Raw genomic sequence first — 12,149 nt, 5'->3', positions numbered from 1 at the left:
CGCCAGCAGCCGGCGGAGCGGGAGCAGAACGGGAGATTTTTTTTTTTATTTTATTTTTTTAATATTTTATTTATTTTGCCGGGGCCGCTGCCAGCCCGGCCCGGGGACCGCCCCCGCGCCCCCTCCCCGGCTCCTCCCGGACGCCGCACGGAGGACTCGAAGCGGAGCCGGAGTTCCCGTGGGTACCGCCGGAGCGGGCCCCGCTCCCTCCTTTGTCCGCTCCTCGCCCGCCCCCCCCCCCCCCCCTCACCGCTCCCGCCCCCCACCGCGTCGCCCCCCCGGCACCGACCGCCGCTGCCCCCCCGCAGGTCGGCGGATGGACCCGCAGCCCGGCGCCAGGAGCTGCAGCCGCGGGGCTCCCGCCTGCGAGGTGGTCCCGAACGAGCCCCCCATGAACCTCTACATCAACACCACCACCGGGACCCGCTATGAGCTCTCCGTGCCCGCCGAGGAGACGGTGGAGGGGCTGAAGCGGCGGCTGTCCCAGCGGCTCAAGGTGCCCAAGGAGCGGCTGGCGCTGCTGCACAAAGAGAGGTAGGGCTCGGCTCGGGGGGGCGCCGGGGTCCCCATCCCCCCCGGCGGCGGGGCTGGGCGCGGGGGCGGCCCCCTCGCACCGGGCTCGGCACCGCACAAAGGCTCCCGCCCCCCTTCCCCCTGCCTGGCCCCATTCCTCCGCGGGTCGAGCCGGGGCGGGGGGGGGGGGGGAGCAGCCCGGGGGGCCGCGGGCGGGGGCGAGCCGGGGGCCGGGGCGGAGGGAGGGGGGGGGGGGGGGGAGGCTCCGGGCCGTGCCGGGGACCGGAGCGCGGCCGCCGCCCCCTCGCTCGGCCCTTGCCGGGGCTCCTTTGTGGGCGGCGGGTCCCGGCCGTGCCCCGCGGGGGCCCTGCCCTTTGTTCTGGGCTCAACTTCGGTGGCGGCGCGGCCCGGCCCCCCCTCCCCGAGCCCCCGGCGCTGGGAGGGCCGGGGGCGGCTGGGGGGGGGTGGGGTGTCCTTTGTCTGCCCGAGGCCCGGTCCGAGGGGGCTGCGCAGCCCCCCCGAGAGGAGCCCGAGTGGGGCCCGGCCTGGAGTAACTTAAAGAGTCTCGCCGGGCCCGGGGAAGGAAAGGGAAGGGGGGGGGGGGCACCGCATACATCTGCCGGCACCTATGTGTCGGGGGGGGCACGTCCCCCCGTGCTGCCTCCCCCACCCCACGCTGGTCCCGGCTTCTCTCCCACATCCCTCCTGGGAGCAGGTTTCCTGTGCCACAAAGCCCCACGCCCCCCCCAGCAGCCCCTAGCTGGCTCCCTTGCCCTCATGGCTGCAGCCCCCCTGGGCCCCGTTTGCGCTGTGCATGTGGGGGGGGGGGGGGCACCTCGGCACCGTGTCCTGGCCCCTCGGGGTGCAGGGGGTAGATGGGGCAGAGGCAACTGAGCAGTGGGGGGCTGGGGTCCCCTCCTGCCTGTCAGGCGTGGAAATGCTTGTGGGGGGGGTGCTAAGGGGGCTTGGTCCCCTGGGAGCAGCCGGGCTGGCAGCTGGGGGTCCCCTCCCCAATGTGGGTGGCCGGGGCCAGCTGAGGCCACGCTGACCCCGCTCTGGGCACGGTCTGCTCTCCCCACACAGCCGCCTCAGCTCTGGAAAACTGCAGGACCTGGGGGTCGTGGAAGGCAGCAAGCTGACGCTGGTGCCCACCGTGGAGGCCGGCTTGATGGTAAGCGGCCTTTTTCTGCTGCTCCCTCTTTCCCTCCCTCCTTCCCTCCCACTCGTCCCCATCTATTATTAAAGCCCCGGGCGAGGATGTGCTGGCAGCCCCGTGGCTCCGCTGCCCCAGCCCTCGCTGAGGAGGCAGCGCTGGGCTGGGCACGGCAGCAGGTTTAATATTTCACTGCTTTCTCAGGGCTTGTGTAGAAATAGTGGAAGTGACATGTCATCCCTCCCCTCCTGCCGCACAGACGCCCCCTCCTTCTCTGCATTTGTAATGTTAATCCTCCCCCCCCCTTCTTCTTTTTTTTTTTTTTTTTCCAGTCCCAGGCATCCAGGCCAGAACAGTCGGTGATGCAAGCTCTGGAAAGCCTCACTGAAACTCAGGTGAGAAGCACCGACAGAGACAAAGGAGGCTCCGTGGGGTGGGGGGGACGGGACTGCTGCGGCCTGACTCCCCTTCCCCTCCCAAAAGGCTTCGGTGTTTAGTGCCTCGTTTAGGTTTCACCTTCAGAAGGGGTAGGGAGCGCTGTGGGTGGTGCCCGGGGCGGGCACCGTCACCCTGTGCAGCGCCCGGCACAGGGAGGTCCCACGCTGCAGCGCTCGCAGCCCAAACACGCCGGCAGCCGGGGAGGGCAGAGGCGCTGGGAGGTGAAGTGACTCACCCAAGGTCACGGCAGCAGGTCGGCGGCGGAGCCAGGTGGCCCAGAGACCTGCTGGGGGGTGCAGGACCCCCCACCCCCCACAGCTGCTTGCCCCGTGGCTGTCTGCCTGCCCCTGGTGTGCATTGTGGGGGGCCACTGGGCCGTGCTGGGGGGCTTGTGGGGTTGCAGGGCCTGGCTTCTGCTCCCAGCTCTTCCCCTTCTCCTTGGAGCCGTCCTTGTGTGTGTGTGGGGGGGGGGGTGTTGGCCGTGCCCGGGTGTTCTGGCGCTCTCCGTGTCCCCACTCGGTGGCCTTGGGCTGGGGCGCCGGGTGCCGAGGAGGGGGGTGCGGGCGGGGGGTGGCGCTGGCGGGGGCCGTGTTTAGAATAACTGTGAAGTTTCTGGCCGGCTGGTGGGGCGGCCTCCAGCACGGGAGGTGTCGGGGCGGGGGGGTCCCGCGGGGAGGAAGCGTTCCCAGGGCTGGGTGAGCTGAGCGGGTGCGCGCGCAGCCGCCGCCGCCAAGGTGGAATTTACCCCCAGCCGCGCAGGCCCTGGCTTCTTTGTTTTCAGTCTCTTTATTATTGCTGTTAAACTCTTTCCTTCCTTTCCGGCCAAAGCTGCAGCTCAGGGGCTTTTAAAGTCTTTTTTTTTTTTTTTTTTTTTTTTTTTTTTTTTCCCTTTGACCTGCCTGGATGGATTTGGAGGTGGGGGCCGAGCCCCACACCGTGCTGCTGCTTGTCCAGGGGGGCTCAGTGGGGGCACGGTTGTGCCCCCTGTGGGGATGTGGCAAGGGGCAGGCCAGGGCTGCCCTGCACACCGGGACCTTTTCTGCTCCCGGTGCCCTTGGCTGCCCGGGGGTGACCTTGACTTTCAGCAGCTGCTTTAACTCTGTGTGGGCCACGGGGGGTGAGCTGGCACCAGGAGTCCTGTGCCAGGGACTGGCTCCTGCCTCTGCCATCCTCTGCTAGGGTCCCCGGGGAGCCCGGTCTGCTTGTGGGGCGCTGCCTGTCCCAGCGGGGGTGTGGAGCTGTGGGAGGGGGCTCCTTGGTCCTGGTGCACATCCCAGCCTTGGGGCTGCAGCCGCTTCTGGTGGGGCCACGCAGCTCCCCACTGGGGCGGGATGTGCTGGGGAGGTCAGGGAACCCATGGAGCTGCCTGGAGCAGGGGGGTTTGAGGGGTACCCCATGCATCTGTGGGGGCTCGTGACACCCAGGGTGGCTGTGGTCCCTCCTGGCCAAGCACAGCAGAGGAGAGGGGTGTGGGCTACGGTCTGGTGGCCCACTGGGGCTGGCAGCTGCAATGTGCCGCCTGGTTTTCCCCTTGAGGTTCTGCCAGGCGGGTCGGGGGGCTGGCAGCCCGGACGTGCCGTGGCGGCCGGTGGCTGCGGGAAGCGGCTCCGCACCTCCCTGCCCACGGCAGGTTCCTCCCGGGTCGGTGATTCAGGAAGCTGGGGCTGTGCAGGAGGAACCGCCGGCACCTAGGGGGGCGGAGGGGGGGCAGGAAACCACTCCTCTCATTCATGCTTTGCTCGGCTCTGCCTGCGTCACGCATCCTCCGGCAGCGCAGGGAGAGCTGCGCCGGCTTCCTCTGGGGGCGGCGGGGGGCTGGGGCGCTGCCACCCCCTCCCCACCCAGGTGCCTTGGGAAAGCGGCTGCCGGGCAGGAGGTGACGCCGAGCCCTGGCCCAGTGGCGTGGGGTCCTTCCTGGAAGGGCTCACCCCGCTTCCTTCCGCCGGGCACGCTCGGCAGCTGCCCCCGCTTTCCAGGGAGCTGTGCCCACGGGCAGCCGGGGTTTGGTCCTGTAGCCTCAGCTCTTCCCTCCCCCAGTCCCTCTGCCCCACTGCGGAGCGCTGGGGGCGGGGGGGGGACGACATGACACGGATGCATCCTTCCTGGCTCTACCAGGACCGGTGGCTGCGGCCGGAGGAATGTGGTTGAGGGGCTGTGGCCTTCTGCCCTCCTTGGCATGGACACCCCCCCCCCCCCCCCCCGGCAGTGGTGTCGGGGCGGTGGGACCCAGCTGTCGGCTGCAGCTGCGCCCGGCTGGAGCGTGTGAGAGCCTGCGGGGCTGGGGGGGTATTTCCTGCTTTCCCCCTCCCATCGTCCGCGGTCTGGGCTGGCCTTTCCCCTCCAGATCTGCCGGGAACTGAAGCAGGACAGCTTGCCTGTGTTTTTGGGGGGGTGCTGCCCTCCCTGCTGGGGACAGGGGCTGGCTGGGGACAGCCTGGGGGGGGTCCGGGGGTGTCTGGGGCTGGGGTGACGTGGGGCCAGGCGTTGGAGCGAGGCGGGAATGCGGCGTTCTCTGAGTCATCCGCGTTTCTGAGAAGCAGCCGGGAGACACTTGCCCCATCCCTGCGGGCCCCGAGCCCAGCACGGTGCAGCCGGATCCCCCCCAGGGCTTGGCGGGGTCCCGGGGGACCCCTGGGCATGTGGGCTTTGGGGGTCCCAGTGGTCCCAGCCCCCCCTGGTGGGGCTATCCCGGCCCCCGTGGCAGAGCCAGCTGGGAGGGACGGGGTCCTCCCTGCTGGCTGTGGGCGGCCGAGCAGGCGGCTGGGTGGGACGTGTTTGCATTGGAGCGGCCTGGTTTCGCCGGGGGGGGGTTGGCAGTGGCGTGGGGGCGGGTGCTGGGAGCCCCAGAGCCCTGCTCCCGCTGGGCCAGCCGCCCTGCCTGGGGCACCGCAGGGACCGAGTCGGCTCAGCGCCGCGGCCGAGCCCCCGGCTGCCTTGGGGGGGCGGGTGGGGGAGGCAGTGGGACCCCCCCGCCTGGGGGAAAAAGGGGTTATTTTTAGTGCTGGTGGGAAGCGCACGGCAGCAGGGGCTCGGCGTGGGTTTGGGGCGCTCTGGTTTCTCCCAAGGCTGGCGAGGGGTCAGGCAGGGCGCAGGCAGGCGTGAGTCAGATGGAGCGGGGGGGCGGCCTCGGGTGCCGGCTGACGTCAGGGGGCCCCGGGGAGGTGTGGGGCTCCCCCGGGCTTGCCTCGGTGGGGAGCCAGGGTAGCTGGGGTTGGTGGAGGGTGGCAAGGGCTGGTGGGGGTGCTTCTGCCCCGGCTGCCTCCCCCTGTGTGTGTGATGGGGCCAGGGGGGCTGTGAGCAGACCCCGCTCCCCACCTGGGGTCTCGGTGGGGGGTAGGATGGGAACTGCTGTGCCCATCCCGGGCACGGGGCTGCGCTCTGCCGGGTGGCAGGAGGGGGCCGGTCCCCTTCCCCAGGCATGGTCCCCGCACCCCAGCTGGGAGAGTGGCGTGTGGCCCCGGTTTGGGGATCCTGTGTTTGTCCTGTGGGAAACATCCCACCTACGCTGGCTCCGAGAGCGGCAGCGGGGCCGGGGTGGCCCAGCCGCCATGTGGGACCGTGGGCAGCCGCTGCCTGCTGCTCCCTGCCCTGGCGCTGCCGCCCGCGGGGGGCTCGGTGCGGGAGTTGTGACGGCTGCGCCGGTGATGCCACGAGGCTGGAGCTGGGGCCGTCGTGACCGAGCGACGGGGACACGGAGCCGTGTCGGGGGGGGGGGGGGGACGGAACTGCCATCCCGGGCTGCTGCGGGCAGGGAAACGGAGGCAGAGTCTGAGCCGTGGGGCAGGACGGGGGCTGGGGTGACGCTGTGCTGTGGCCAGGTGCGATGTGCACGCACACGCGTGTGCGCACACATGCCCGTGTGCACGCCCCGCCGTCCTCTCTCGCCCCCTCGCCCCGTAACCTCTGTGTCCAGAGCTGCAGTGTCTCCTTCACGCCCACCTCTTCCTCTGCAGCCTCCGCCTGACACGCTCGGGGCTTTGCTGCTGGTATTTTTAAAGCTGCTTTTCCCACGGCTTCTCAGAACCGGCCTCCGCTGGAACGGGGCGCGGGGGAGCCGGGATGGGGCTAGGGGGAGCTCGGGGTGGGGGTAACCATGCTCTGCGGAGGTGCCAGCCCTGGGATGGGGGGAGCGGGTCCGCTCGGGACCCCTCACCTCATGCTGCGGCGGGTGACGGCTGGGCCCCGAAGGTGCCGGTGGGGGTGTGGGTGGGTGACGTCTGCTGGGAGCCGTGCACGGCGCTGCACGTGACGGGCTGGGAAAGCCAGTCCTTGCTGTGCCCTAGAATAGCTCAGCTTTCGGGGGGGGGGGGGGGGGGGGGCGGCGGCGGTGGCGTCATCCCCATTAGCTGTGACCCGGTGTCCTGCCCACAGCCCTGCCTGTGCGTGAGCCCGTGCCCTTCAGCCGGCCGGCTGGCGGGGGCGAGAGGCATAACCCCCCCCCCCCGGCAGCACACAGAGGAGGGACTCACAGCTGCCTCAGCCCCCCCAGGAATGTGGGGAGATGCTCAGCAGAGCTGGGGGGCCTCCCCCCTTCCCTGGTGCAGATGTCGAGTGATTGATGCATCATGGGGGGGGGGGGGAGGCAGCAGGTGTTGGGGATTGGGGCCCCCCCTCCACAGCCGTGACCTGGGCAGGGTCAGGGCCCCGCTCTTGTCTCCGCGCTGCAGCTGCTCCATCACCTGCCTGCGACGGGTCCTCCGGGGTGGGCAGGGGCAAATCCTGCCTGTGCAGCCACCCCCCCCTTAGGGCTGCCTTTGGGGAGGGAAGGGGCGGGGGGGGGGCAGGTGGGCTGCCCTCCCCTCCCTGACAGCCTCACATCACTGCAGTGGGCACAGCAGGGACCTGGCATATCCTCGCTTGCCCCCTCCCCGTCCTCCTGGCGAGGGGCTTGCTCCCTGTGCTGGGGGGGGGGGCGGGGGGGGCAGTGCTGGCACTGGGCTGGCCAGAGGAGCGGCGCTGGCCCCGGGGGGTGGGTGTGTGGCTGCGGCAGCCCCGGCTGCAGCCCCTGCCTGTCCCTGCCCGCCAGGCGCTGGCGGCAGCACCGGGGTTCACCGCCGGGGAGGGTGGGTGGGCACGGCCCTTTTGTGCTAGGAGATAAAGGGTGGGGAGAGCAGGAGGGAGAAAAATATCCCCCCCCGGCGCTGTCAGCTGAGGGAGCTGGCACCGGGCTGGGGTCGTGCGGGGACGATGGCTGGGCTCGCCTGCCTGCCAGGCTGGCACGGCCAAGGGCTCGGGAAAGGGCTGCAGGGAGGGTGTGTGTGTGTGTCACCCCTTGTTGTCCTGATGACCCCCCACCCCCCCCATGGCCGTGTAGCCCCGGTGAGACCTGTGGGGGTAAGAGCCACCCTCTGCTCAGCACTGGGGGGGCTCTGTGCAGCGGGCTCACTGCGTGCCAGGGGCTGACGGGGCTCCTTCTCTCCCCAGGTCAACGATTTCTTGTCGGGACGGTCCCCGCTGACCCTGGCCCTGCGTGTGGGCGACCATATGATGTTTGTGCAGCTCCAGCTGGCGGCCCAGCAGAGCAGCGGGCAGCTCCAGCACCGGCATGTCATCGCCAGCCGCGGCGAGGCGGGGGCCGCCGCCAGCCCCCACTGCCGGACACTGCACAGCGGCACCGGCTCCGGCTTCGCCCGCATCCCCGTGGTGCCTGCCTGCCAGCAGAGCCCGGCCCCCAGCCCCGCGCCCGCCACGCCGGCCCCCTCCATGTACTGTAACGCCCCCCACCCCGCTCCCGTCACCGCCGGGATGTTCCGGTCGCACGGGGCCAGCGCGCAGACGGTGAACAGCAGCGTCGTCTCCTCCTGCTCGGAGGTGAGTGGGACTGGGGGGGCTCCTGGTGCCTTTGTGGCAGGGGGCAGCAAAGCCGGGCGCTTCCCAGCCCTGCTGCGGCGATGCCCCTTCCCTGCCTCAGTTTCCCCACGTGGGGTCAAGGGTGTTCCCCTGCCTGGTTTGCAAAATGCCCCCAGGTCCTGGGGTGGGGGGGGAATTGGGGACAGGGTATAATCCAGGCTCATCTTCAGACCCTGCCCATCCCCACAGCTGGGCGGGAGCTGCTGCTTCCCCCCCCTTGCACAGCTGGTCTGGGTTGGGGGGTGGCTGCCAGGACCCCCAGGGCTGGGGACACCAGAGGGGTGGCACAGCCATAGTCCCTTGTGTCCCAGTAAAACGGGCTGGTGGTGTGTGCTGGGCCCCACTCCCTGCCTGGGGCTGCTGTGGGGGTCTCCTGGCCTGACCCGGCCCCCAGTGTCCCCTGAAGCTGATCGCGTGTCTCTCCCCCTCAGGTGGACTGCGGCACCCGCAGCAGCAGCTCCCCGGGCAGCAGTCCTGCCCCCACGGCCCGATCCCGCAAACCCGGGGCCGTCATCGAGAGCTTCGTCAACCACGCGCCTGGGGTCTTCTCAGGGACCTTCTCCGGTACGTGATGCTGAGCCTCCCCGGGGGCTGCGGCGGAGGGGCTGGGGGCAACGCGAGGGCTGTGGATTCCAGTGGGGGGGCTGCTCGTCTCACCCCCACCTCTTCCTCCCCGCCACTGCAGGCACTTTGCACCCCAACTGCCAGGACAGCAGCGGGCGGCCGCGGCGGGACATCGGCACCATCCTGCAGATCCTGAACGACCTCCTCAGCGCCACGCGACACTACCAGGGCATGCCCCAGTCCCTGACGCAGCTCCGCTGCCAGACGCAGTTCTCCTCCTCCTCCTCTTCCTCGCCCCCCGCCTCCCCGGACCTCGCCACCAAAACTACCTCAGAGCCACTGCCGGCGGCTGCGGCCTCCCCACCTCTGCACCCCGTCGTCCAGTGCCAAAGCCAGATCCGCATGTGCAAGCCCAGCGGTAAGCCCTGGTGGCCCCCGCGCCACACCTTTGTAGACCCCTCACCTGGTGTTGGGGGGGGGGGCCTCGGCCAGCCCCCCTGCCTGCATCCTGCGCCGGTTCTGGGGCTCCATGGGGGGGACATGGCTGGGGTTGGGGTTCGGCATCTCTATTTGGCGTCCTCAGTTCATCCTGTCACGCTTAGGGGGACAGAGAGGGGCTGGAGCCCCCCAGGCCAGAGCTGAGCCCCCCGTTTTGCAGAGGATCATCCCCCCCCCATGTAGCCCAGTGCTGGAGTCACTGAAGCCTCGGGTTTTTATATCAATTTTTTCCCTGGCCGGTCGCCGCTCCGGGCGCAGCTGGGGGTTCTGGGGTGGGCACAGGCACCCTGGGGCTCCCCACTCCCACCCGCAGCGGAGGGGGCTGGCAGGCAGGATGGGGGGCCAGTGAGCTTTGGTTGAGGCCCCCCCGGGAGGTGGCTGGAATGATTGACAGGTGTCAGTCAAGGTGGGGGCCCCGGGGTTTGCAGGGGGAAAAGGTTTGCCCCTGCCCGACCCTGACCCTGCAGGGGTGGGGGGTGGCCAGCACCTATGGGAACGTGGGGAGTCGCCCCCCACCCCTGCCCTGCTCCTCCGCTGGCTGCAAAACCCTGTGGAGACAAAGGATCCCATTGAGGGGGGGAAACATACGGCTGGGGGGGGGGCTGGCAGTGCATGGCTGGGGGCAGGCGGCTGCGGTGTCCCCGTCCCTGTCCCCCAGGAGCTCTGGGCTTGTCCCTGTCGTGTGGGTGGAGGCTCTGGGGGGGGGGGGACATGACACCCAGGTTCTGGCTCCTCGCCCACCTCCCCATTTGCAAACCCGCTGCTCCGGGCTGGGGGTGAAGGTGGGTCTGGCTGGGGGGGGCCAGACCCCCACCATAGGGCAGAGGGCGGTTCCCGCAGCCCCCCGGGTGGTTGTGGGGCGCACACCTGTGTACCCCGAGGCCGGAAGGTGCCCAGAGGCGCCCGCCCCGTCCCCCCCCTGTGATTTGCTTAGAGAAAAGAAGTGAAACCGCCGGTGCCGGCTGGGGGGGGCTCGCCCTCCCCTCTGGGTTTTCTCTTCCTCCTCTCCCGGCCAAGGGGCGTCTGGGTCCCCACTGGGGGTGGCTCCAGGCTGGCTACCAGCCCTCGGTGACGTGGCGGGGGCCCCAACGTGGCCAGCCCGACCTTGGGGCTTCCCAGGGCCACCTGCACCTTGTGGGGGCGTGCACTGGGGGGGCAACGACCTGCCACCCCCACTTGGTGTGACAAGTTCTCCCGTGTCTGGGCTCACCCCACTTGGCCTGAGCCCCCCAACCCCACCCCCCAGCCCCTGTGCATGTTTTTGCACGGGTGTGAAGTTCCCAGCAAGGGGGAGAGACACCCCCATTTCCCCCCCCCCAGCCCCACGCCAGCATCCGACCCCTGTGGCACTTGTGCCAGGGCCACCTGCGCGGTGGCTCTGCTCTGTGCCAGGGACCCCTTTTCACCCATCTGCTCTGGGGGGGCCTTGTTTGGGTCCCCCTGTGCCCTGCTCTGTCCCCCCCTGTTTCTGGCGTGTGTTCCCACCCCTGGCGCAGAGGGCGACGCTGGAGCATCCACAGCATTCGGGGGGGGGGGGTCCCGGTCAGTCTGTGCCCCACCCACTGCATTTGGGGTGGCCACAGCGGGCTCTGTCCCCGTCCCTCAGGACCAGCTCGGGTCCTGTTGTGCTGGGGGGACTGGAGGGTCACGCTGTCCCCCCTGAGGTCTGAGCTGTGTTTCAGACGGGGGGGCCAGATGGGGGCTTTACCGTGGGGCTGTCAGAGCGGTGGCGTTCGGTGCAGCTGCGTCCCCGTCCTGGGGCGGCTGCGTGGGGGGAAACTGAGGCAGGAGGGAAGCGGAGCTGCTCCATCCCCTTCACGTGGCTTTGCTGTGTCCAGGGACACCCCCCCCTACTTCCCAGTGGATGGGGGTTTGGTTCTCCCAGCCCCCCCCCCCCCCCCAGCTCCTGCTGCAGCCGTTTTCCCGGCCAAGTTTGTTCTGGAGCGGGATCCCTTTTTTCCTCTTTCCCCAGCGCTGGAGCCCACGTCTGGAGCTTCCATTGTTGGTCCTCCCACGCGCCGCAGCGGGGCCAAGCCCGCGCCGGCTGCTGTGCCGCAGCGGAGGGGGCGGCTGCGCTGGTGCTGCTCCCCCCTCGCCAGGGAAATGCCCCCCCCCCCACCTTTGGCAAAGCCCCACAGAAAGGGGGCGTCTCCCCTTCTGGTCCCTCGGTGGGGGCCAGTCTGGTGCTGGGAGGGGACCCCACTCTGGGGGCGCGTCTGTGCTGTGGGATGCCGAGTGGGGGGCTGTGTCCCTAGTGGGAACCAGTCTGGTGCTGGGAGGGGACCTCGCTTTGGGGGCACATCCATGCCATGGGATGCTGAGTGGGGACCAGTGTCCCCAGGGGGGACCAGTCTGGTACTGGGAGGGGACCTCGCTTTGGGGGCATATCCATGCCATGGGATGCTGAGTGGGGGGCTGCATCCCCAGTGGGGACCAGTCTGGTGCTGGGAGGGGACCCTGCACTGGGGGCACATCCATGCTGTGGGATGCTGAGTGGGGGGCTGCATCCCCAGTGGGGACCAGTCTGATGCTGGGAGGGAACCCTGCGTTGGGGTGGGGGCTCATCCGTGCCACGGGATGCCGGGTGATGGGGGAAGGTCAGCCCCCCCGTGACCCCTGGCTCCTTTTTGCCCTTGCAGGGGACCGCTTGCGGCAGACGGAGAACCGGGCGACGCGCTGCAAGGTGGAGCGGCTGCAGCTGCTGATGCAGCAGAAGCGGCTGCGCCGAAAGGCCCGGCGGGACGCGCGGGGTCCCTACCACTGGCTGCCCAACCGCAAGTCCGGCCGCACCAACAGCAACAGCAGCGTCTCCAGCGAGGGCAGCCTGGACCTGGACTTCGAGGACTCGGTCTGGAAGCCCGAGGTCAAGGCGGACATGAAATCCGAGTTTGTCGTAGCATAGAGCCGGTGGCCCCCCCGGGGATGGGGCGCCCCGAGGCCGCGGACTCTGCCGCCGGGGGGGGGGACACCCCCTGCTCCCGCCGCCCCGGCTGGCGGTGGTGTCATTTCTGTTGTCATGGGCCAGATCTCCTCTAGATTTGCCATCTCCTGCGACCGGACACCCCGGGGCTGACCCTGCCTGTGCTGGGGGATGAGTTTCCCGGGGGGGGGGGTGGGGGTGGTTGGGGCAGCC

At 69.9% G+C, this 12,149-nt stretch overlaps 1 protein-coding gene across 1 annotated transcript; it reads left to right on the top strand.

Annotated features, from left to right (window-relative positions):
* Positions 1-316: 316 nt before the first annotated feature.
* On the top strand, positions 317-11,918 carry MIDN (midnolin). Its single transcript, XM_074163866.1, has 7 exons — positions 317-534; positions 1,597-1,684; positions 1,999-2,061; positions 7,529-7,948; positions 8,386-8,518; positions 8,640-8,936; positions 11,656-11,918. Exons 1-7 carry the CDS (start codon positions 317-319, stop codon positions 11,916-11,918), a joined length of 1,482 nt encoding a protein of 493 aa, XP_074019967.1.
* Positions 11,919-12,149: the final 231 nt, after the last annotated feature.

This window comes from Numenius arquata, chromosome 25 (genome assembly GCF_964106895.1).
Source record: "Numenius arquata chromosome 25, bNumArq3.hap1.1, whole genome shotgun sequence".
In the NCBI taxonomy this organism is placed as follows: Eukaryota; Metazoa; Chordata; class Aves; order Charadriiformes; family Scolopacidae; genus Numenius; species Numenius arquata.
Note: the sequence above shows the minus strand (reverse complement) of the source record. Positions and strands in the feature narration are given on the sequence as shown.